The following is a 24,199-nucleotide window of genomic DNA, read 5'->3' as shown; positions in this document are numbered from 1 at the left end:
GGTTTACCTCATTTTTTCCTTTTGAGTTTGCAGTAGGCAACAGCTATTACAGACTAGCTTTCAAACTACTGAAAAAGCCTGGTTACCACTTTGACTTTACTCAACACCATATACATCTCTATTTGCTAAGTCCTCAATGTCATGGGCAAGGTTGGAAGTGCAACTCGGAATGGTTGACACATTCTTCACTATGGCTTTGGGCAAATCAATTTTTCACAAATGAAAATAAGCTGGTGGAGAAGATCAAAGATGGGGCTGATCTCTGTTTATTTAGAGTAAGAGCAGGATATTGCTGGAGGTGAAATTTAATGCCTGCCACACCACCTCCCAGCCCAATCCAGGAGGTGGCGGTGATCAGGCATGAGAGTAGAGGTTCCACCACCCTCCTGTCTCCCTCTGATTTAGTCCAGAGCAGGTAGGCCTAGAGGCTTTGTAGGGAGATTCTTCCTTGGTTTCACACTGTACCCAGAGACACCTGTAATGAGAGCACCCCTCTCAACCCGGAGGTCCCTATCTGGCCCTGGTAAACTCATCCCACTCACCTTTGTCTTGGAGCTCCAGTGACAACCTATGATGTAGGCCACACTGCAGTACTGGCAGCGCCGGAGAACTGCTGGCCTCTGATTGCCTGGTAGCTCTGAGGTGGTAATAGCCACCCTCCAGCAGAATTTCAGGAGGCGGGGGGGGGGGGGGGGGGGGGGGGGTGGGGGGGGTGGGGGAAGGAAGAAAAATAGGGTGTCAGGGGAGGGAAGGAATTGCTATGACAGGAGTCCTGAAGCCTGGTGCTGACCAGGTAGATGCCTGATTGGGCTAGGATCACATTGAGCCTCCTGGAAAAATCACTGGCATGGTTGCCACTGGTCCACTGGTTTCAGCTGGTGGATAGGCCACATGCTGTGGCTATTAAACTCCACCCACTTTAAATTTGCATGTCAGGAAATAGGCTAGCACATAATATCAAAACATTGAAATCATTAGACCCAACAACAGTTTGAGATTATAAAATTGCATTGTATAGTTTCTTTTCCATTGTATAAAGTACTTGACTAATTAAGGTTTAATATTGATGTAAATATTATTAAGCTCTAAAGAAACAAACATTCAGATTGAAAGTATTTATTCTGCATTCAGCAGCAGAAAAAATTATTTTGCACTATTGCGAAAGGATCCATTTTCCTCAATGCCCAGAGATTAAACACAACCTACCCACCATGTTCCTTTCCCTTGAAATAGACCCATTTACTTTAAATTCATTTGCATAGTGTGCTCCAATGAATTTTAGGTAACCAAAGGGGGATTTTTGAGGAAGCTTTTATTTAGTGGGTTATAAACACACACACACCATTATGTACCACTTAATCATACCAAAATGAATAACTACTATTTTCATTACCTATACAAACTAAAGGCACTTAATATACAGGAATTTGACAAAAGCTAAAAACTTTTTTCAAAATATATACAAAAAAGTTACTTTAGACCTTGTTAGGTGAAACAGTGAAGTTTCAAGCAAACAGGTTTGCAATAAAATTAGTACATTTACAGCTGTCTTCTTGTAGGAAGATATATTACATATTGCAATGTGATTAAAAAGTTATGCAAGCTAACCAAACAGTCCCCAAAATTCCAATGGAAGGAACAATACTGGCATTTTATTTCAGAATGTGGTAAATACTAGGAAATTCAGTTTGCATTAAAAAGAAACAAACAAAGTCTTTATGTAGCATTAGCATATTCTGTTACAAGTGTATAAAATCACTGAAACACTCATTTTGATAACATTAAACTCCACCACCCCCATGCTGAAAAGCAAATTACTAAGACTGCTTCTATGAAAAAAGTTATATTTACTTAATCTTCACTTTAGAATCTGATTAACTATTGACATTGGAATGCAGGGAAAGACATCGATCATATCAGAATTACATGTTTTTCCTTCTTCCTCTCCTCCCCCCACCCCCATTAAAAAGGCTGAAGCCAAAGAAGGTCATCAACAGCTTCACATGGATCGCAACATTACATGGGCACATTCAGAAATTCCACTGAGCCGGCCTGGTAGTTGATGAATTGATCAATTGTTCTCTTGAAAATCTGTCTTTGCCTGCATGTCAAAAAACAAAAATAAGACTGACAACCTGTTAAACCACAAATTGAGGTTTTCCTCTTACATTTACAAAGGATTATTCAACACAAGCCAATAGCAGTTTAAACCATTATTTTCCCCAAAACAACTATTGGGCTAATATGGAGAAGTCCATTATCAATGGTTACTACATTCATGCTTTTTGATCAAATCAGGGTGTTTCATTATCACACTGGTCTGATTAATGCTTAACCAAATTTTAAATGTTTGGTCCAATTGTTGAAAGTACATTTTCCACAGTCAAGATATAAATCATTGACTGAAGTAGTTCAATACACATCCCAATCTGATTTTGGACTACATTTGCTTTGGCAAATAAATCTCCCAAGCCAGGTTTGGAACTGTTGGTTACAGAATGGTGTCTCCTAAACAAGCCATTGTAGTCTTCTGTGGGCTAAAGTCTTTATCAATATAGAGAACTATTTATACATGTATAGTAAAGGGTGCAGGCTAGGAGCCATCTCCATGCTTAGGGCTTAACCAGTATTCACTGATCTGAATATAGGTCATGTGCCTTCTTATATCACTGTGGGCAGTACTGTACTCAGTCCCACATTAACCCTGTATTTGCCAGACCCTTATACTGCAGGGACTAAATTGCATATTAGGCAGTAGAGTGTGCATCATTCCACAAGTCCTTTTTGAAGTTTAATTGCCTAACACAAGGCACCAACAGCAGAGACAGAAAAGAGTCCTCAATATTGCATCTGAACCACAATTTTTGTCTAGGTCAATAAACTGAACACTATTGTGTTTAAATATTTTTCCATTTTAACCAGCTAAAAATAAAAAATGGGTCGAAAGACCAAATACTTCCTTCCCCAGTCACTTTCCAATTACTCATCTACATCTGTAAAGAAAGTGGGTGAGATTTTCTGGTTCCAACACTGGCAGGTATTGCTGCACACAGGACAGGAAAATGGAGCCGTTGCAACTCTCCCAATTTTCTTGTTCTGCCAGTGTTAGGCTGGAAGATCCTACCTAATGTCTTTACTGTACTTCAAATAAAGGTCTGCTGACTATAGGGGCCAGGTATAAAGAAACAAATAGTGAAGTAATTTACTGTTTTCAGTTTTGAATATTCTTAAATATCACTCCTTTACAAAATGATGCCCCTAAGCCTTGTACTTATTTTACAACTGCTGAAATGGGTGGTTCTAAATATCAGTGTATGGTATCTTAAGAGTCCTTGATGCATAGTATAATTTAGCAACACTATAGTAATTCTTAATTCAAGTCAGTAAAGAACAGAAAAACAAATTAGAGTAAAATGTGTTAGAATTACTTCAAACAGTTTCAATGTAATGGATATCAGAGCAACTGTATTTTTGACTCAGTTAGCCTTTTTAGCGAGCAATTAAAACTTCTGGTATAGATATGACACATTTATCAATTTAAATTAAAAAAAACTTAAAATAGTCAACTGTTCTTTCACTCATCCCGAAGTTTTGATTTTAGGAAAAAAAGGAAAGATCAAACTCAGTGCAGGTAGTTTCCAGATATTCAGTACAAGTGCTCCAGCAAAAACAACAAGGATTGCCAATATGCTAGGCAGAATTTAATGCCCTCTCAAGGAGAGGGGAGGCTGGGCATTTAAAATCAGGTGGGAACCCTGCTGCCTTTCCATCTCTTCCCAATTAAGTCTGGGGCAGAAAAGCTTGTGGGTGGCCTTCCTGCCCTACTGGCAGTTATTTGACAACTTAAGGGCCTCAAATGCCCAAAAAGCAGTGTGTTGAACTGTGGAGAAAAAAGTTCCGAAAGCCACAAAAAGTCTGATCCTGTTGTTGCTGATATTTAAACTAGTCGCAGGCAGGGCCGTTGCCATATGGCAAGCCTGAAACTCAGGCTCCTGGAAGCTCCCTCAGTCAGTGCCTGATTAAAGGGACCTGACATTGGGAATGGGGCCTGCTGACAGCTGCCCCCTCTCCCCATGACCCCCATCCCACCCTCTGGGTCCTTTATTGATCTTAGGCATTCTGCCAGCAGCTGCCATTGCTCCCGCTTGCACTGCCTGCAATGACCTCTGTCTGGCAGTTCTGTCTTCAGCCAATTTCTCTCCAAGATCCTTTATCTTTAATAAAAGGTGGGTCCTCTCATAAGAGGCAATGCAGAACTCTTGCTGGCTCTCCAGCCACTGGCTGAGACCCTTGTTGTAGGATGGTCGAATTGTGCTGTTAGACAGAGTTGATCTGCAGATGCTTCTTGGGTAGAAACATCAAGTTTAATTACAATATATTCAAGCAACAACTACACGTGTGCTTTCAACTCCAACTCTGCACTGGCTGCTGAGGTAGCCCATGCTACTCTAACCAGTATTATTCTAAGGTACATTACACACCAAAACAAACCATAATTACTACAGCTCTGTTGACTGCTTTCTCTGAAAAGACTTAATCAGCATCATTCAATGACTTCCATGTGTGGTGGGGGAGGGGTGAGTGGGTGAAGAGAATGTCAACCTCAGATTAGCTTCAGCTTGAAACATCCCTATTTGTGCATTTTTTGAATAAAATGCTCAAATATAAAAAAGAGTAAAATGTTTTAAAGAGGTTAAGTAAGCAAAAAACCTACAGCTGCATCTTTCATTGAACCATTTTCAGACTACTTATCAGGCAAGAGATCTCACACTTGGGAAAAAAATTAAAACGTTGGGTTTTTAAAATGACAAAATATTCAGAAGTTAAAGATCAGATTGCTAAATTGCTAGTAAGTTTAAAATATTGCCTTCCCTGCACTGCAATTCCAATCCATTCATTTTCTTTCACTATATTCCAGTAGATTTATCATGCCTCAAATGTAGTGAAGGTCCATTTTTAACTGGTGGTTCTTGTTTCTAGCTTGGTCTCATTATTTGAATTGGAACAAGTCTAAGCCTCAGAATGGATCCTATTAAAATCCCTCCCAAACCCAATCTCACTTAGGACAATATATCGCCTTGCCTTTGTTACAGCAAATGGTACCAACTCATGTGGCTTTTGCCATAGTGGAATGTAAAAATAGGTGTTTAAAAAAAATAAATCAATATAATCAGAGCCCAAGTACTGAACTCACCATTAGGGTGAAAATTTAGTTAAGTCAAACCAACCATTCATATACACTAGGAATAGAATGTGAACCTGAAATCATGAAAACATTTAATTTTTAATGTGACTATATTGATGCAAAGAATGCATCCCCTTGCCTGATCCAAAGGGGTTGCGGGGATGGATTTCCTGCCAGGGCATAAGCAGGGACTTACCAATTCATGCAGTCCACCCACCCCCAAATAAATAGGGTACAATGTCCCAGTGATGCATTAGAAGATGATCAAATAATTGGGAATTTTCACCAAGGTTTTTAGTACTGGGCATAACCACCCCCTAACAATTTACACTGCAAGACACACAATATTGATAAAAGAGACATGCTGTTGAAGCTTTTCATCTTGCACTCAGGACAGCTATACAAGATGAGAAACAGTAAAGGGGACAACCATAAGACCATAAGACATAGGAGCAGAAAAACCAACAACGTAAACTGCATAAGAGAATGTTGATGGAGTGGTAGAGACATTGCCATGGAGAATGCACCAGGGAATGGTTGAACCCCAAGCTTTTGTTTAGTTGAAAAAGGCAGTCCACACATGATCCTCATCTACAATGGAGAGCGAGAGCCCAGTCTACCTCAAGGTAAGGAGACTCAAATGTGAGGTGAAGTGAGCCATTTCACATTGCTACTATGCAGTAGCAACACGACTGGTGTTCTCCATTAAAAACGTTGCTATTAAGCCAAAGGAGACATTTTGCCTATCAATGAGTACTGTGATACAAATTGCAATATCAGAGAGATACTAGGTATATAGGCCTTTTGACCCAACAACTGGCTAATTGTATCAAACAGCATATCCTTTCAGCCGTTTGGGACAGGCTATACCCAACCAGCTTGTGCTTGCAGACTGTGTCCAACATTAGAAGTGATTCTACGATTAGACAGCACTTATGAAACAATCCTTATTGTGCTGAAAACCAATTTAAAAAGGTCATCAGTCGGGCTTAGTGTAGCTCACCTACATGTGCTAAACATTACATACATTTATACACAGGGCTCTGTCCTTTGCAGGCAGAGGAGTGTGTCCACACTTTTTTGAAAAGCACAAAAAAGCTTGGGAGACAGCCATTCCCTGGTTCATTCCCCATGGCAATGCCTTGACCAGTGTTGAGCTGCCTGGTTTGAATTTAAACAAAAGCTTGGTAGTTAACTGTTCCCTGGTGGATTCTCCATGGGAGCACTTCTAAATACTGGCCTAGCCAGTGACACCCACACCCTGTAAATGAGTTTAAAAAAATCAGCCCACTTGCCAAGTAGTTTAAATTGGTGCTCCCTTTACAATTGGCATTCATGCAAATCTGTCCTGAGGAGTGCAAGATGAAGAGCTTCGGCAGCACGTCTTTCAGCGACACACAAGTTCTGTACTACAAAATGACTATTTGCACAAAATACTTACATGGGGAGTTATTTCCCCATACTTGCTTGAAAAAGTAACTCTCACTCTCTTTTTATGTCCAGTTCTTTGATCAAAGCAGTTGCAAGAGTCAAAAGGAGGACTATACAAGTGAAGGCTGACTGCTACTTCTGTGTGACTCACATTTTCAACTCTGTGTAACCCAATTGAATCTAAAAAACAGAAGCAGCATGTGATTTAGATTCAAAGCAAAATATTGGAAATACTCAGGTTGACAGCACCTGTGGAGAGACAGATTTAACATTTCATTTGAACTTCAATCATGCATTTACTTAACACCTTGAATCAAAGACAACTTTTATTGATGCTCATTGAAGCAACTGGCAGGACACTTAAAATCTATTCGCCTTTAGTAGCCATGCTTTATCCAAAAATCTCAACTTCAGCAACAAACTTAGAATTATACTGTTTGGGCTCAGTTTTTATTCATCCATCTTTCGGAAAAGATTTTAAAATAACCAAAAACTCAATTTCTACTTGACACAGTAGCAAGATCCTGGCAAGTTGTAGCTTGACACCAAATATGTACTAGCTCCCTTACTTACTGCGACTTTTACACTCAAATGCTAGAGCTGCTCTCAATAGGTTAGGCAGAGATTTAAGTTCCTACTGGCAAGTTTTACCATCAAAATAAGGCACAGCATAAATGGAAGCCAACAACATTGATTGGAAGACTAATCACTAACATGCAACATGTATGCTTAGTATTTTTGATATTGACTAGATGTGGTGTAGGCCAGTATTGATTGCCTATCCCTAATTAACCAGCCTTGAGAAGGTGGTGAATGGCTTGGAATATTTTGCTATGTTAGAAGTGCTATATAAATGCAATTTGATGCAGTTACTACAGTTAAAAGAATGCATTGTTCATCCTCTACCAAAACATGCAATTATTCAATGTCAAATATAGCAAAGGTATAGCATGGAAGATGCCAGAGTGGGCAATCAACAAGTCAGCCCAAAACTTCAATCCGGCTGCTAATGTCAAAAGTCAAAATCAAGCTTACAAAAATGGTGACCATGGCATTCTTCAAGGTGTCAACAGCATTTTTCAACTTCCACAGGAAACACGAGGTGATTTACTTCAAACTACTCAACACACCACAAATCATGTTTGATTAATCAGGGGTAGTGGACAAAAAAAAAAAACCAGGACCATGTCACTGGATGAACTTGGGAATTTCGAGCAAACAAAAAAAAAGTCTCAAATGAGACTAGAGACAAAGTGGTATAGAAACAATATATTCACACTTGAGGCATATAAACCTGTGCCTCCTTGTTAAGATACAAAAAGCAAAGCCAGAATATTACACTCTTCAGGCAGGCACACCCAACCCAAATGAGCATAAAATGACACGTCAGGCAAGTGTCCTGACATCATCGCACACACACAGGAGTGGGCAGTGTGCCTGCTGACAATTAAGGCCTATTAAGGCCATTAAAGTCATAATTGAAAAAAATTTGCTGCCTATCCAGTTGGCAGCCAGGCAAAAAGGCCAAGCAGCCTTTGGATATTTTAGGAAACCACATCTACGGGTGGGATGAGGTTTCCAACAGCTATTAAAAATTTAAATAAATGTAAACATTTCATTAATAACATGTCCCTGCTCATGTGAGGGAACATTAAAAAAAAACTGATATTTTAAGAAATAAAACACTTTATCCCCTGGAGGCAGCTCCATACCTCAGGGAGCTTTACCTGCTCATATGCACAGAGGTTTGTGCTCACCCTCATCAAAACCCCACCCCATCACACAGGCAGCACTGAAGCTTATGTTTCATGCTGGGCAGGCCTTAATTAGCCCGCCAGCATGAAATCACAGTCTGGCCCCGATCGCAGGCAGCGGTTGGATTTCTGACTGCTCCCACCTGCCCCTGCCAGGGTAAAATCTTGGCTAAAGTTTAATTTGTTCAGATGTGGGGATCACTAGCTAGACCAGCATTTATTGGCCATCCCCAACTGCTCCATGTGCTGTAGGTACCACAATGGTAGTAGCAAGGGAGTTCCAGGATTTAGAGTCAGAACAGGCTCAGTGAAGAAGTTCTTTTCTACTCAAGTATAGCCTGGTGAATTCAATGATTAAAGTTATTGCAGGATTCCCTCAGGTGGATTTTCAGCAGGTCAAAGTTAGTTTCCTGTTGTCTTAGGTTTGTTTTCTATACTAGCGCACTTTAAAAAGTAACAGGCTTGGAGATTTTACGATGTTGCAGTCTCCAGTTTTAAGGCACAGACCTTGCTGCTGTTTGTTGTGTTGCTTGCAGGCAGACTGGTTTCTCCTTGGTTCTTGGGGCAATAGATTTATCTGTTGTCAGTTTCAGTCATGTGACCACATTAACAATACTACTTCTGCCCATGTAGAATGATTTGAAGTTAGAGGCCATTGATACACAAGGAGACGGATGGTGACCATTCACACCTGCTTATGATTAACCAATTTCTCTGCAACTGAAATTTGGGGCTGCTTGGAGACAGCGTTACTGGAGCTGCACTCATCCAGGTAAGTGGAGGGGCTTTGGGAAGACAGGTGAGGACAGACTTGAGTCAGGTGGTGAGTTGCTCTCCAGAGAATTCCCAGCCTTGGACCTGCTGTTGTTGCTGCAGTATTTATATGGCTGGTCCAGTTCTGTTTCTGGTCAGTGGTAATTCCCAGAGTGTTGATGGTGGAGGATTTAGTGATGGTAATGCAATTGAATGTCAATGGGAGATGGTCAGATTCTCTTTTGGATATTTTCATTGCACCACACAAGTGCCAGGCAATGTTACTTGCCACTTGTCAGCATAAGCCTGGATATTGTCCAGGCTCCCTGCATGGTCACTAAAGTGGTCCGTCTCCATGAGGAGTTGCAAATGGTGAACATAAATCTGCAAATATTCCCACTTCTGACCTTATGAAGGAGGGAAGGTCATTGATGTAGCAGCTTAAAATGGTTTCCAAAGGCTTGTTTTGGCAGCTGGGGCCATTATGAACACATGGCTGAGTGTTAAAAGGTAAAAGAAAAACACTTCTCAGCAAAGGGCTGTGTTCACATTTTAAGAGATTATTGAAGGATTGATGTTGTTACTGAATAGAAGTTGGTTTTTACAAATGACCACTTGAGGGGATTTATTTTTCCCCTCATCTCATGAATGGTTGTGTTTTTCCATTGACAGTTCTCACATTGAAATGTGTATTTCATGTGAAAAATACACTTAAAGGATTCCTATTGTAATTACAAGGCTCTTGAGGACTGTACAAAGTGGATACTTGGTGACAGACAAGCAGGAGGAGTGGGCAGATGAAGTTCAATGCAGCAAAGTAGGTGGTGATTCATTTTGGTGGGAAGAACATGGAGAAAATAAAGAATAAGAGGTACAACTCTAAAGGGTGTGCAGGAGCAGAGGGACCTGGGCATATATGTGCATAAGTTATTAAAGGTAGGACAGTGGAGTGTGCAGATAAAGTATACAGTATCCTAGGATTTATTAATAGGAGCACAGGGTACATTAGAGCAAGGAGGTTATGCTTAACCAGTATAGGGCACTAGTTAGACCTTGGCTAATGTATTGGGTACAGTTCTGGGCACCACATTTTAGAAATGATGTGAATGCATTGAGTGCAGATGAGGTTTACAAAAATGGTTCCAGGGATGAGAAACTTCAGTTATGAAGATAGATTGGAAAAGTTAGGGCTGTTCTCCAAGGACAACAGTCAAGGGGAGATTTAACAGGTGTTCAAAATCATGAGTGGGCTGGGTAGAGTATATAAAGGAGAAGTGTTCCTACTCTTAAGGATAGAGAATGAGAGGGCACAGATTGTGATTTTCAAAAGCAGCAAATGCAATGAGAGAAAAACCTTTCACACAGCAAGTAGTTTGGGTCTGGAATGCACTGCCTGGGAGCAGGCTCAAACAAGAGTGTATTAGATGATTATTTAAATAGAAACAATGTGCAGGGTCAGAGAAAAGGCAAGCGAGTCACAATACTCCTTTGGAGAGCTGGTGCAGACATGGTGGGCTGAATGGCTTGGCTTCCTTCTGCACTGTAATAATGGCAGGATACACTGGAATATGGGGAGGGTGGCAAGGGTTAGAGGCAAAACAACATGCTGGGGAGTTGCATGGTTATCCCAGCAAGCCATGTTGGGCATTCCAACAGCCTGCACTGGCACCCAAAATCCTGATGCTGCCTCAAACAAACTCTACTTGCCCACATCTCCAGGAGATGAAAGTATGGTGGGTACAGGTAGAGACAATAGGCTTTGTTTCTGAAGTTGGGAATGCCTGACATGCATTTCCCAATCCCAACATGGGAATCAGCCTCTTAACTATCGTAAAGCATATCAAAATGTTACAGCTTGTTGTTGAATAGCATGTTTCTATCCAGCAATCGCAGAACCGTCCTTGGCATGCAAGAGGACACAAAACAGATCACAAATAAAGATAAAATAAGGCTGTCACAAGAAACAAACAAGTTGACAACATCAAAAGCAAAACTGCAATCTCAGCCATATATATTCTTGAGATCTTTGAATATGGAAGCCTTACCACTGATGTAGGTACACTGATTTTCTTGTAGGATTGCCTGAGATTTCTTGGTCAGCTCTTTTTTATCACCATCAGGCCAATTAAAGAGTGTTTCCTTCAACTGTCCCTGAAGCATTTTTAAGAAGCAGTGGGAATCAGCATGATCGTGGATACTGCTACAATGTGGAGAGAAAAAAAAGTCAAGAACTCAAAGTGGTTCCATTTTAGTCTGATTAAAACACTTGGCATGATGAACACACTGGGCTTAAAAGTCACCTGCTTTTTCCTCAAAACTGGCCGAATTTTCATTAAGATCTTTGATCAGCTTTCAAATGACCACAATTCAGCTATTACTGAACAGATGAACAGACATATAAATGCAGTGTACTGGAACATGCTCAGCTTCACAACCACACCCACAAACATGGTACATGAGACCCAGTGCTTTCCATTGAAGAGCAAGGGAAAGGAAAGAGAAGAGATACCTTTCCTGGAAAGTTGCTTCCATTCCCCTTTGTTTGAAGAAAGAAAAGCAAACCTATGATATAGAAAACAATTCATCTTTTTATGGCTCAAGTCAAAGCACAAAAAGGCTTTTGAATTATTTAAATAGCTCACCTGCCATGGCCTTCACCCCAGCACAGTATCATCAAATTAAACTTTCCATTTCCTTCATCAACAAGGTTCCTTGTATACCTGTAAGAAAACAAGCCATTTGCAGTTAATTATATAGTGCCTAAACTAAAAGATCCAAGCTAGAAAAGGGTGTTTATAAACCAGAAGCACAAGATCTGAATGTCTCAATTTGCTAGGTTATGGTAGCATTCAAATGCTACATCTGGAAAAAGAAAATAGGTACTCAAGTCTCAGCCAATATAGATGAAAATAATTTGGATTTACTTAGATCATGGTTATGATCCTTGGCCAGACCCAATGTTGGCAAGATCCTGTTATTGACCAACAACATTTTTCCTTAATGTAGACAAGGTGAGATTCAACACATTTTCTAAAAGGAAAAAGCCACAAGATTCCACAGGTTTTGAACAAAGACAAAAAGGAAAACAAGCCTTGTATAGTAAAGTTTAACATTCAGGGCAAGTATGAGGTACATGTGAATTAACATGAAAACTGGTCAAACACCACATTGGTCACATCTGCCATTTATTGCCCAAAACAAATTTGATGGATTTCTCACACACCCAGATGTTAGTCACACTGCAAGCCAACCAATCTCTAAAACCTCCAAAGTGACTCCAACTCCAATGTCTTCAACAATGGCTCACCCCCCAGGGTTTCAACCTCACTTTCTAAAATTCCAATCCTCTGGATTCCTGAGTATACATGCAGACACCAAGTTACAAACGCAGCTTCAGATCTTTGGTTGTGAAGAGAACAACTTCTCCAAAGCAATATCTTTGCTTCAGTCCTCTTCAATTACCATGGCTTCACCCAAGCCCTCTTAAAGCCTGCGCCCCACAGCCTTTTAACTTGGGAGCTGGTTTCTTTTTTGTTTTAAAAAAAGTACTTAACTGGGACCTGTTTGTCCTTTGTCCCTTGCCTGGGACCTCTCCCTGCCCCCTTTATATGGAATATTTGGCAGTCAAGGTGTGCCACATCTGGTCACCTGATCTAGGCTTGACATCCTCCTGTCTATGCACATGCTCTGTAGAATAGAAAAAAAAATTTAGAACTGTGCAGGTGCAGGGCACTACTCTTCCGTGCGTGCACATGAACTCAATGCTGTCAGGGCTTGAAGTTCCGACCTCTGTTCCTGCCGAGCAGATAAGATCAGAAGCCAACAATCATTTCTGATAATGATGCTTCAAGGACTGTGCCAGCAATCAGAATCCTCAAGTTCCAAATCCTGCCTACAGTACTGCAAAGATATCTATTTACAGGAGGTACAGAAGCAAAAAGGGATCCAAGGGCACATGGATATACTAACTGCTAAAAAAGGTAGCAACACAGGTTAATAAGGCCATAAAACATTTCTATAGGTATAGAATTGAAATGTTGTTTGAAGCTTCAGTAAAACATGGTTAGACCATGTACAGTTCTGATCTTCATACTATGAAATCAATAGGTGCACTGGAGAAGGTGCAAGAAAATCTTCACAAAGATGATACTAGAACTGAGGGTGATCAGGAATAGCTGGGCTTGGGCTCTTCAGGAGAGAAGGTTGAAAAAAATGACCACATAGGGTCCACGACAGGTGAGAAAATGTTTTCATTTGTTAGAGATCAATCAACCTAGTAAAGAACTCAGGAGAAATTTCATTACCCAAAGCATGACATGAATGTAGCAAAGACAAAACAGTGCAGGTGTTGGTAATGTATGAAACATTAGCTGTTTCTCACCACAGATATTGTCCAAGCTGCTGAGTATTTTCAGTTTGATGAGAATATGGAACTAGCTAGCAGAGAGGATGGAAATAGCATAAGTCCAATTGGAGATACCAGCAGCAGCTGAAGACAGCACCAGCCAGGAGTCAAATCAAAAATTGTTCAGACCAAAGGAGTGATACCACAATAAACAGAAAGCAGCTGAGTGATTATGCTGGTAGGCTTTAATTTTTTTTAAAAACTAAAAATTATGATCCAAGACTTCTGGATAATCAGATTAAGTAAAAGCATTTCAATTCTCAAGTGACATCAACACAGCAAAAGCAGCTCATTGAGTAGCTGGTAAGCAAGTCCCATAGAAATAGCAGGGCAGTTTAGACCTGTGGAGTGCACATTCTGCTTCATGTGGGAAGTTGAGGTCACTGTCCTAGGTAACCAGAAAAGAGGTAGGAAGTATTGGCAGCTGCAACACAAACTGAGCCCAAGCAGCAGCTGGCATCACTGCAACACATCTGCAAGGTTGAGAGCCTCATGGATAGCACATTGATAGATGATGTGGTCACACTGCAGCTTAAGGGTACAGGAGGGAATGGGTGACAACCATGCAGTTGAAAGGACCAAGAAAGTAATGCAGAAGTCCTGAGTGCCGCTCTTGCTCCAATCAGTATTTAGTCCTAGAATGATAGCTGATCTGGGGAGTGCAGCCAGAACCAAGTGAAGGGCACCATGGCTGTCTCAGGAAAATTGGGAGATAGGCATTAGATAGTTGGAACAGACATGTTTGTGGCTGCAGATATGAATTTAGAATGGCATGTTGCCTCCCTGGCACCAAGGTCAGCTGCTGAGCCCTCAGGAGGGAGGGAGTTGCAAAACAGGGTGGATGAACAGCTAGTCATGGTCCATATTAGTATCTATGATATAAGTAAAGAGGAATGTGGTCCTGCAGTCAAAGTTGAGCCAAGAGGGAAATTAGCATGCAGGAAGCCTAAGGGGGTAATCTTTTGATTACCCCTGATATGACATGCAAGCAAGTCTATAAATAGGAGGAAAAAGATCTAAGTGGCTGGAGGGATAGTGCAGGAGGAAGGGTTTTAGATTCCTGGTATGAAGACAATTGTGGGAGTAGTTTATAGGTCAAACAGTAACTTCCATTGTAGGACAGGGTATACAGGAAGAAATAAAAAAAGGGGCTCGAGAGACAGGTACAACAATAATCATGGGGCGATTTTAATCACTATATAGATTGGACAAAAATCAGTAGCCCGTAAGGTGAGCTCAGTGTTTTCAGGACAATTGCTTAGAGCAGCACATTTTAAAGCCAAACAGAGAGCAGGCTATTCTAGATCTGGAAATGTGCAATGACCAGGATTAATGACATCATAAGAGAAGTGTTTTAAACTTATATAGAGGCAATTGCAAAGATCTGAAGACAGCTGGATAAAGTTATCTGGGAATTATGTTAAGGGATAGGTCAGTACAGATGCAGGGGAAGACATTCAAGGGTATATTTCACAAGACTCAAAGATACATTCTAGCATGAGATCTTAGAGAAAGGATGCATCATCTGTGGCTGACTAAGCCAGTTGCAATGGTATCAAATAAAAGAAAACCCCATATAATTCCAAAGATCAGTGGAAGCTCAGAAGATGGAGCAGAATAAAAAGGCTGCAAAGAATTGCCAAAGGAGGAACAAATTAGGGAGAGAAAGCTAGCTAGAAATGAAAGATAGCAAGAGTTTCTACAGATATGCAAGGAAAGATTAGTAGGGAGTGTAAGAATGGGGAATTAATAATGGGAAATAAAGAAACAACAGATAGCATCTGTCTGTCTTCACTGTAGGAGAAACATCCCAGAAATACTTCAAATCAAGGAGGTAAAAGGGAAGGGAGGGGACAACTTATTTGCAATCACTAGGGGAAAGAGTACAGTAAAAACTATTAGAACTAAAAGTCCATGTCCTAATGGACTTTATCCCAAGGTCTTAAAAGAGGTGGCTGCTGAGATTATAGATGCCTTGGTTTTAATTTTCCAAAATTCTAGGTTCTGGAAAGGTCCCATCAGCTTGGAAAATAACAAATACAATGCCTATTCAAAAAGGGAGACAAAGCAGGAAACTACAGGCTAGTTAGCTTGGCTTGTCTTGAGAAAATGCTGGAATCTATTAAGGAGGTCATTGTAGGGCACTTGATGCAAACAAGCAGAGTCAACATGGTTGAGAAAGGGAAATCATCTTTGACTAATTTAGAGGGTTCTTGGAGGAAGTAATAAGTAAGGTGGATAAAGGGGAACCTGTAGGTGTGATGTATTTGGGTTTCCAAAAGGCATTGATAAGGTGCCACATCAAAAAGGTTACTACACAAGAGCTCATGGCATGGGGGGGTTAACATTAGTATGGATAGAGGATTTGTTAGCTAACAAAGTGGAATAGAAATAAAATGGCTCATTTTGGGTTGGCAACATGTGACAAGTGGAATGCCACAGGGGTCAATGCTGTGGCCTCAACTATTTACGATTTTTATCAGTGACTTGGATGAAAGAACCAAAAGTATGGCTGCTAAATTTGCTGAAGGCAAAGGTAGGTTGGAGAGCAAGTTGTCAAGAGGAGGTAGAGAGTCTGCAAAGGGACAGATATGTTAAGTGAGTGGTCAAAAAAATTGGCAGGAGTATAATGTGGGAAAATGTGAACTTGTCCACTTTGGTAAAACAGAAAAAAAAATTAGAATATTATTTAAATGGAGAGATTTCAGAGCTCTGAAATGTCTTGGTGCATGAAATCACAAAAAGTTAGTGAAGTACAGCAAGTTATTAAGAAGGAAAATGGGATGTGTTATTTCATGAAGAATGGAAAATAAAAAAGTAGGGAAGGTTTGCTACGACTGTACAGGGCGTTAGTAAGATCATGTCAAGTACTGTGGACAGTTGGTCTCGGGAAGGATGTACTTGCATTAGCAGGTCGGAAAGGTTCACTCAACTGATTCGTGGACGGAGGGGTTGTCTTGAGGAAAAAAGGTTGAGCTTGTATCCATTGGCATTTATGAGAAGTGATCTCACTGAAACATACAAGATCCTGAGGACTCGACAAGATGGATACTGAAAGGATGTATCCCCTTGCCAGAGAGTCTAGAACTAGGGGACAGTTTAAAAATAAGTATCTCCCATTGACAACAGATGGAGAAATTTGTCTCAAAGGTCATTAGTCTGTGGAATTCTCTTCTCCAGACAGAAGAGGAAACAGGGCCATTGAATATGAAGACTGAATTAGATCAACTCCTGTTAAGGGTATAGGCCACAGATTGTCCATCTTGTCAAACAGCAGAGCAGGCTCAAGGGGCTGAATGGCCTACTCCTGCTCCAAATTCATATGTTTATATGACATTGGAACCACTTTAGGCCTAAAGTGGTTCCAATGAACAGAGCAAGGATGCTTTTCCTTGCATGACATTTTTCTAGTGGTATTGGCAAGGGTTTAAACTGACTTGGCAGAGGGTGGGAAGTGAGGTGGTAATATTCACGAGGATCACCAAGGCACAGAATTGGGACAGATAAATAGAACTAGGGTAGGAAATAGCAAGATATTAGGTGGGGTCAAATTAAGAGGGAGGTCAAAAATTAGGGTTACTGTGCATGTATGTAAAGATGAGGAGTGTGCAAACAAGGTTGGTAAGCTACAGATAGCCATGTGAGAATATATGGTGTGGTGAAAACAGAAACCTGGCTTAAAGGGCAGGACTGCCCTTATGCTAAATATTTCTAGATAAAAAAGGTATTCAGGAAAGCAGTATGAGACAGGGATGTCTGGGAAAGTTGGGGGGGGGGGGGGGGGGTGGAGGGTGGAAAAAGGGGGTGTTGGGGAAGAGTCAGTCAATGACAGAATTTTTGGCTAGAGCCCAGAAACCATAAAGGCACCATTATATTGCTCAGGTGTATTCTATATATTTACTACTAGCTGATAGCCTAAAAGATAGGAGGTACAAATTTGCAAGGAAATTGCAAGAATGTGCTAAAATACAGTAGTCATAGTGGGAGACTTCAAATATCTGAATTAAAACCGAGATAGTGATAGTCCAAAGGATACAGGGGCAAAAGTTCCTTGTATGCTCAGGAGCATTTTCTATAGGTTTCCAGTACAATGAGCAAGGTGGCATTTCTGGACCTGGTTCTTGGTAATGATGTGGGCCAAAACTCAGTGGGGGAACATTTAGGGAATAATAATCATGTTAACTTGTGGGCTGGTTAGTTTAGTTGGCTAGCATGTGGTTCAGAATAACACCACTAGCACAGGTTTGATTCTTGTTCTAGCAGAGGTAGATTTGGGGCCTGCCTCCTCACCCTGCTGAGAGAGTGGAAGGCAATGGTGGATCACCACTGAAAAACTGCCAAGAAAGTGATCATTGGATTGCACCTCCATAGCTAACTGAAACCTTATGATAGAGTAAGAATAATTAATTGTAGAAGGCCAGAGTTCAATGGGGCAAGAACAGGACTGGCCCAGGAATTGGAAAAGATTGTGGTCAAAAATGGAACTGAACAATGAATTGCCCTTAAAAGTGATAGTTCAGGAACAGTCATGTATATTTTCAAGGGGAAAAGGTAGGGAAAACAAATTGCCTCTATCATCCAGGGAGATCAAGAGTACAAGATGAAGCAGATAAAAGATGCATATGGCATATCAGCAAATAATGCAACTGAGAACGAGACCTGAATATAAAGGATTTGGTGGGGGAAAACACAAAAAACCAAGCGCAGAGAGTGTATGAGAAGAGACTAGTATTAACAAAGGATTCCAAATGTCATCAGTAGGCATCTTAAAATGGTGGTAAAAGTAGTGAGCAGATTGGGGACCTAAAAAAGGAAATTTATGCATGGAGGCAGAGGAACTAAACTGAGTACTTTGCTTCTGTCTTAAGATCCTGCCCAAATCATAGTAAAAGGAGGCAGCTAAGACACTGGATGAGCTACAAATTGATAGAAGTGGTATTAGCAAGGTGGGCCACACTTAAGGTTGCCATGTCACCTGGACCAGATGCGATGCAACCAAGGTTACTGAGAGAAGTGGAAATTGCAGAAGCATTGGTCATAATCTTCTGAACCACCTTATATGCAGGGGTGGTGCCAGAGAACTGAAGAATTGCAAATTAAAGGATGTAAAAATAAGCCGTCAGTTTAACCTCAGTGATGGTTAAGCCTTTAGAAACAATTACTTGGGCAAATGTGGGTTAATTAAGGAAAGCCAGCAGATTTGTTAAGGGAAAAATCAAAGGTAATGAGAGGGTAATGCAGTTGATGTGTACATGGACTTCCAAAAAGCATCTGATAAAGTACTACATTGAAGCTCATGGGATAAGAGGGACAGCAGCAGCATGGATAAGAAGTAGAGCAGAGGTGAATGTTTTTTTTCTCCAGACTGGAAGGTGAGAGTTCCCCAGGGATCAGAATTATGACCCTGCTCTGATTAATATATATTAAAGGCCTGCACTTGGGTGTACAGGGCACAATTTGTGAATGACAAAACTTAAAAAAGTGTTGTAAGCTGTGAGGAGTGGGTTCAATTTTGAGACAGTTTGGTGCATTACAGAATACACAGAAGGGTGAAGGGGTTCATTTTGATAAGAATGTGGAGGATACAAGAACAGAAGAACCTGGGTGTACGTGCATATATTATTGCATATATTATTAAAAGAGTAAAGGAAGTAATGTAAAACTTATGCAGAAGACATTGGTTTGGCCTCAATTGCAGTATTGTGCCCAGTTCTGGTGCCACACTTTAGAAAACGAGTACAGAAAAGATTAATGAAAATTGTTCCAGGAATGAGGGACTTCAGTAATGTAGATAGATTGCTTGAAAGACAAAAGCAGATTGGAACTCCATGCAGCCACTGCCTCCAGGGTTGCACTCCATGCACTGGACTGCTGCAGCACCCTTTCAACAGTGCTATCCACATGGTAGCAGTCTGAGCTCTCACACAAGGTTTCTGGTGGAAACTGTTCATATTGTAATGGGAAGCTAAGACAGCCACTGTCATGGTCAGGTCTACAAGCATATGAAATAGAGTTGGCCACTGTTTCTGTACTGGAAAGGATAGACTCCAAGCTCCACATAGCTCTGTACCAAGTTGGTGCTAGATTCCTCCATGCTGACACTGCCATGTACAATTATATTACAGAGTAAGGATAACTGTTTAAAGGTACATTGTTCAATTCCTTAACATTTAAAAGCCTTCTTTGAAATTGAAGTATGAACAGAAAACAGCACTCGTTAGTTCAAACCTCATCAGATTCAGGAGAGGTGCAATAAGGTATGAAAACCCCTTGGCTTCTGAGAGAACAGGAAGGGACTTCAAAGTACCACAACATAATTAATTTTAATCCATTGTTCCAGGCAAAAGGCAACATGCAGCAACCACCATTTTATTCTTGGTTGTGGTAGCCATGTGTGCAGAGTCCCCAAAAGAACTAGTGGTTTTCTCTGGGGATCAGAGAGGAAGGTATTTAGAAATTAACTGCTGATCTGCTGAAGAGTCCAGGCAATCTTCAATAACTGCAGAACTATTGAGTAAGAAACCTTCTCTATCCCAGAACCTGCTGAGTCAACCTGAAAAAAAGACAATCACTGACTAGTCAATTGCAAAAGCTATTGTAGCTGATAAACTGAAACGGAACTTGAGCCTCAAGTTACAGCCCCTTCACTTTAGAAAAGGAGGAATTCCAGCAATGATCTGACTGATTTGGAATCTCATCTTTAAATATCTTTGCCCACATTTTAATCTTTAATTGTGGTTCAGTTAATAACTATCACTTACTAAAATAACTTTAGTTTTGTAATAAAGATAAAAAGGTTACTTAAGACTAAAAATAACCCAGCAAACAAGCTGTAAATTGAACCAAATTAAAGGGGCCACATACAAATTCTTGAAGCTCATGAACCACTGTGGAAATGCCTTTTGTGACAAAAGGCTTTGAGACTTTCCAACAAATCTGTGTATATCCCTCAGCCTTTTGTACACCATCCCAAAGTGCTCACCTGAGTTATCTCCAGAACGAATGTGTGACCTTGCCTTCCACAAATTGGCACCTGCTCTATCCTTTGATGGCTGAGTGAGAAATTAATCATTCCTGCATTGCTTTCATCATTCCATTGCTGGGTCACACTTGGGTATGAAATGAGAAAAGCACTTGCAATTCAGAAGTGATGAGGAGGACATGGTCATCTTTAATGGTTTCAGTGCTTCTGCCACTTGGTCCAGCATCAGCAATAGGCATCCTAACATAGGCCAAGCCCAGACCAATCTCCATGAGTTCAGGATATGTAGGCACACCTCCCTTACCTTTCTGGTTAGCTTCTGCTGTCTTCAGTTGTGTGACACTGCTGCTGGTAAGATTGAAGCATTGGTGAGTTTTGTGCATGTGTTTGACAATGTGATTGCCATATTGAATAGTTGGTGGTTTGTACAAGTCGAGATACAGATGCAAAGCTTGCAATGCCAAGTGCAAGGGTGAGATGAGGCTATGAATTGTGATTGGCTGGGGGAGGTGTGAAATAAATTAAGTGGCTAAGGCTAGTGGTACAGCTGAAGATCAATTCACTGATCTTAATCAAGAAGTCATACAAACATGTAAATTAGAAGCAGGAGTTGGCCGCTGGGCCCCTTGAACCTGCTCTGCTACAAGATCATGGCTGATCTGATAACCTCCACTCCACATACTTGTCTACCCCTGAGATTGAAATCTATCTACCTCTGCCTTAAAATAGTCAAAGGCTCTACTTCCATCACCTTGGAGGATGGAGTTCCAAAGACTCATGATGCTCAAAAAGTTCTCACTTGTCTTAAATGAGCATCCCCTTATTTTTAAAACTGACTCCCTAGTTCTAGATTCTCCCACAAGAGGAAATATCCTCTCCACAACCACTGTCAAGACCCCTCAGGATCTTACGTTTCAATCAAGTCACCTCTTAATCTAAAATTCCAGTGGATACAAGCCTAACCTGTCCAACCTTTCCTCATAAGAAAACCTGCCCATTCCTGGTATTAGTCTAATAAACCTTCTCTGAACTGCTTTGCATGCATTTACGTCTTTCCTTAAAACAAGGAGACCACCAATACTGTACACAGTACTCCAGAAGCACTATAGCAGTAACCTGCACAGTAGCTTGTTCACTGTTCAGTTGGGTTCCATCAGTACACAGCACAAGACCTCAATACAACCTTGATCCAAACAAGTTAAAAAGTTGGCTGTTTGTCCAAGTGCAGGAGTTCCTCGTGTGATGTTATGAAGGAATGCTAGGTTGATTGTGATGAAGGACATAGTTCCAAGTCAGAATGGAGAACTCCCATGCATTTGCTGCCCTTGTCCTTCTTGGTTGACAGAGGTGGTGTTTGGAAGGTGCTGCTAAAGGAGTCTGAATTGCTGCAGTGCACCCTGTAGACAGTACATGCTGCTGCTGTGCACAAGTGGAGGGAGTGAATATTTAAGGTGGTTGATGGTGTGGGGGGTGGGGGGCGGTGGTAAATGATCAAACAGGCTGCTTTGTCTTGGGCGTTGACCTTTGAGTGATGTTGGAACAGCATTCATCCAGACAACTGGAGAAAATTCTAACATCTGCAGTGTGCCTTATAGATGGTGGATAGGCAGAGAGCTGTAGCCAGTGCCTTCAGGTGTTTTTTGCCATCAGCTGGAGTGAATCAATTGGCCGAAGACTGGCATCTGATGCTGGGGACCTCTGGAGGAGGCCAAGATAGATCATCCAATCAGTACTTCTGGCTGAAGATTGTTGCAAGTCATTCAGCATGGATGTGCTGGATTCCCCATTACTGGAGGATGGGGATGTTGTGGAGCCTTCTCTAGTTAGTTTTAAGTGTCCACAACCATTCATGACTGATATGGCAGGTGTGTGGACCTTTGATCTGATCTTTTGGCTGTGGAATCACTTTGTGGCTTGCACTGTTTAGAACGTATGTGGTCCTGTGTTAAGGCTTCACACCTTTGTAAGGTATGTTCAGTGCTGCTCCTGGTATGCTCTCCTGCACTCTTCATTTACCCATTGCTGCTTCCCTGGCTTGATGTTAATGGTGGAATGAGCAATCAGGCCACAAGGTTACAGATTGTAGTTGAACACAATTCTGCTGCTGATGATCCACAGCCCCAGTTATGAGCTGCTAGATCGGTTTGAAATCTAGCCCATTTAGCAATGGTGGTGCCAAACATGCAAGGTATCCTCAGTCTGAAAACAGTACTTCTCCACAAGGACTGTGGTATTACCTTTACCAATGCTTTCATGGAAATATGCATCTGCAACAGGTAAATTGGTGAGGATGTAGATCATTCCCCCCACCTGCCACAGTCCCAGTCTGGCAGGACTTATCAGCAAGCTTGTTCAGTTGTGTTACTATAGAGTCAGTCTTGGTGATAGTCATTGAAATCCCCTACCCAGAGTCTACATTGTGCCTTTGCTACCCTCTGTTTTTTCCCCCAAGTGGTGAAGAACATGGAATAGAGATTCATCAGCTGAGGCAGGATGGCAGTTGGTCATCAGCAGGTGGTGTCCTTGCACATATTTGGCCTGATGCCATGAAACTTCAGGGGTCCAGAGAATGCCAAGGACTCCAGGGCCATTCCCTAACTCTATATCATTGTGCTGTCACTTCTGGTAGGTCTATCCTGCTGGTGGAACAGATATGTTGCTGAGAATGGAAGATTCTGGGATATTGGTTGCAAGGCATTTGCAGGATCAACTGGGCAAGGTGTGCCTTGCCATTTTTGGTCCCTAGGATGATATTGGATGGCCAAGCAGGCTTTATTCTTTTTACCTTTCCATAATCACTTGATACAACCAAATAGCTTGCTAGGTCATTTCAGGGGTAGTTAAGAGTCAACCACATTGCTGTGGGTCTGAAGTGACATGTAGGCCAGACCTAGCAAAGTCAGATTTCCCTTCTCTAAAGGAAGGGAGTGTGAGCTAGATTTATTTTTAAACCACAATTCAATAGCTTTAGAATCACTGGGACTCACTTTAGTACCAATTAATTTAAAATTCAAAATTTCCCCCAGTTGCCATGGTTGAATTTGAACTGGTCTCTCGGCACAATTACCACTGTCACCATTCCTTCAATTAAATTTACACATTATAGGAAGTGCAAGTGTCACTATATGGTGCAGCAGCAGCAGCACCCATTTAAGATTACTAACCCATGTTCCAATCGCTTGCAAAATTGGATTTCCTTTAGAATCACTGCAACCCCAGCATGCTCTTCTTCTAGAAGACTTGGCTCTCCTCACACCCATCATTGAATGTGCAGGAACTGATATGAATCTCAAGGAAGCATTTCCTCAGAGCCCATAGAACACCATTATTCTTCAAAAAAACAGAAGACACTTGGTTTAAGTGTGGAAATCTGACATCTATTTTCTACCTAGGAATCCAAATTGTCTTGGGTCTTGTCTAATCAAAGTGGAGGATGGTCACAGAAATAGAATTTCAATGGTTAAGCAAATATGCATCTGAAACATGATTAAATTAAACTCAATACTGATCCCCTTACACACTAACAGAATTACAAGAGGCAAGAAAAATCTCATCACAGGCAGCTTGCCACTGTCATATATTATTCTGATTACAAAGTGGTTTTTAAACTCCAGATTTGCATGTTGTTCCTTTCATGGCAGGAGCAAGTAAAACCGTCACCTGCCAAGGAAACAGGAAGGTTAACATTT

General features: G+C 41.1%; 1 protein-coding gene across 2 annotated transcripts in view; it reads right to left on the bottom strand.

Moving 5' to 3' along the window:
• Window positions 1–1,781: 1,781 nt before the first annotated feature.
• The window catches only part of LOC144695563 (cysteine dioxygenase type 1-like), a 30,142-nt gene continuing 7,724 nt past the window's right edge, over window positions 1,782–24,199 (bottom strand). The window contains exons 2-5 of one of the 2 annotated variants that reach the window (XM_078566446.1): window positions 11,766–11,843; window positions 11,169–11,323; window positions 6,627–6,796; window positions 1,782–2,101 (exon numbers count right to left, since the gene is read on the bottom strand). In XM_078566446.1, coding sequence (XP_078422572.1) covers window positions 2,072–2,101; window positions 6,627–6,796; window positions 11,169–11,323; window positions 11,766–11,843 — 433 coding nt within the window. In that variant the 3' untranslated portion in view covers window positions 1,782–2,071. The remainder of the gene's footprint in view (window positions 2,102–6,626; window positions 6,797–11,168; window positions 11,324–11,765; window positions 11,844–24,199) is intronic. The other variant, XM_078566455.1, reaches the window with a different exon arrangement.

This window comes from Cetorhinus maximus, chromosome 2 (genome assembly GCF_964194155.1).
Source record: "Cetorhinus maximus chromosome 2, sCetMax3.hap1.1, whole genome shotgun sequence".
Lineage (NCBI taxonomy): Eukaryota > Metazoa > Chordata > Chondrichthyes > Lamniformes > Cetorhinidae > Cetorhinus > Cetorhinus maximus.
The sequence above is the reverse complement of the archived record's forward strand: the minus strand, read 5'-3'. Positions and strand labels throughout refer to the sequence as shown.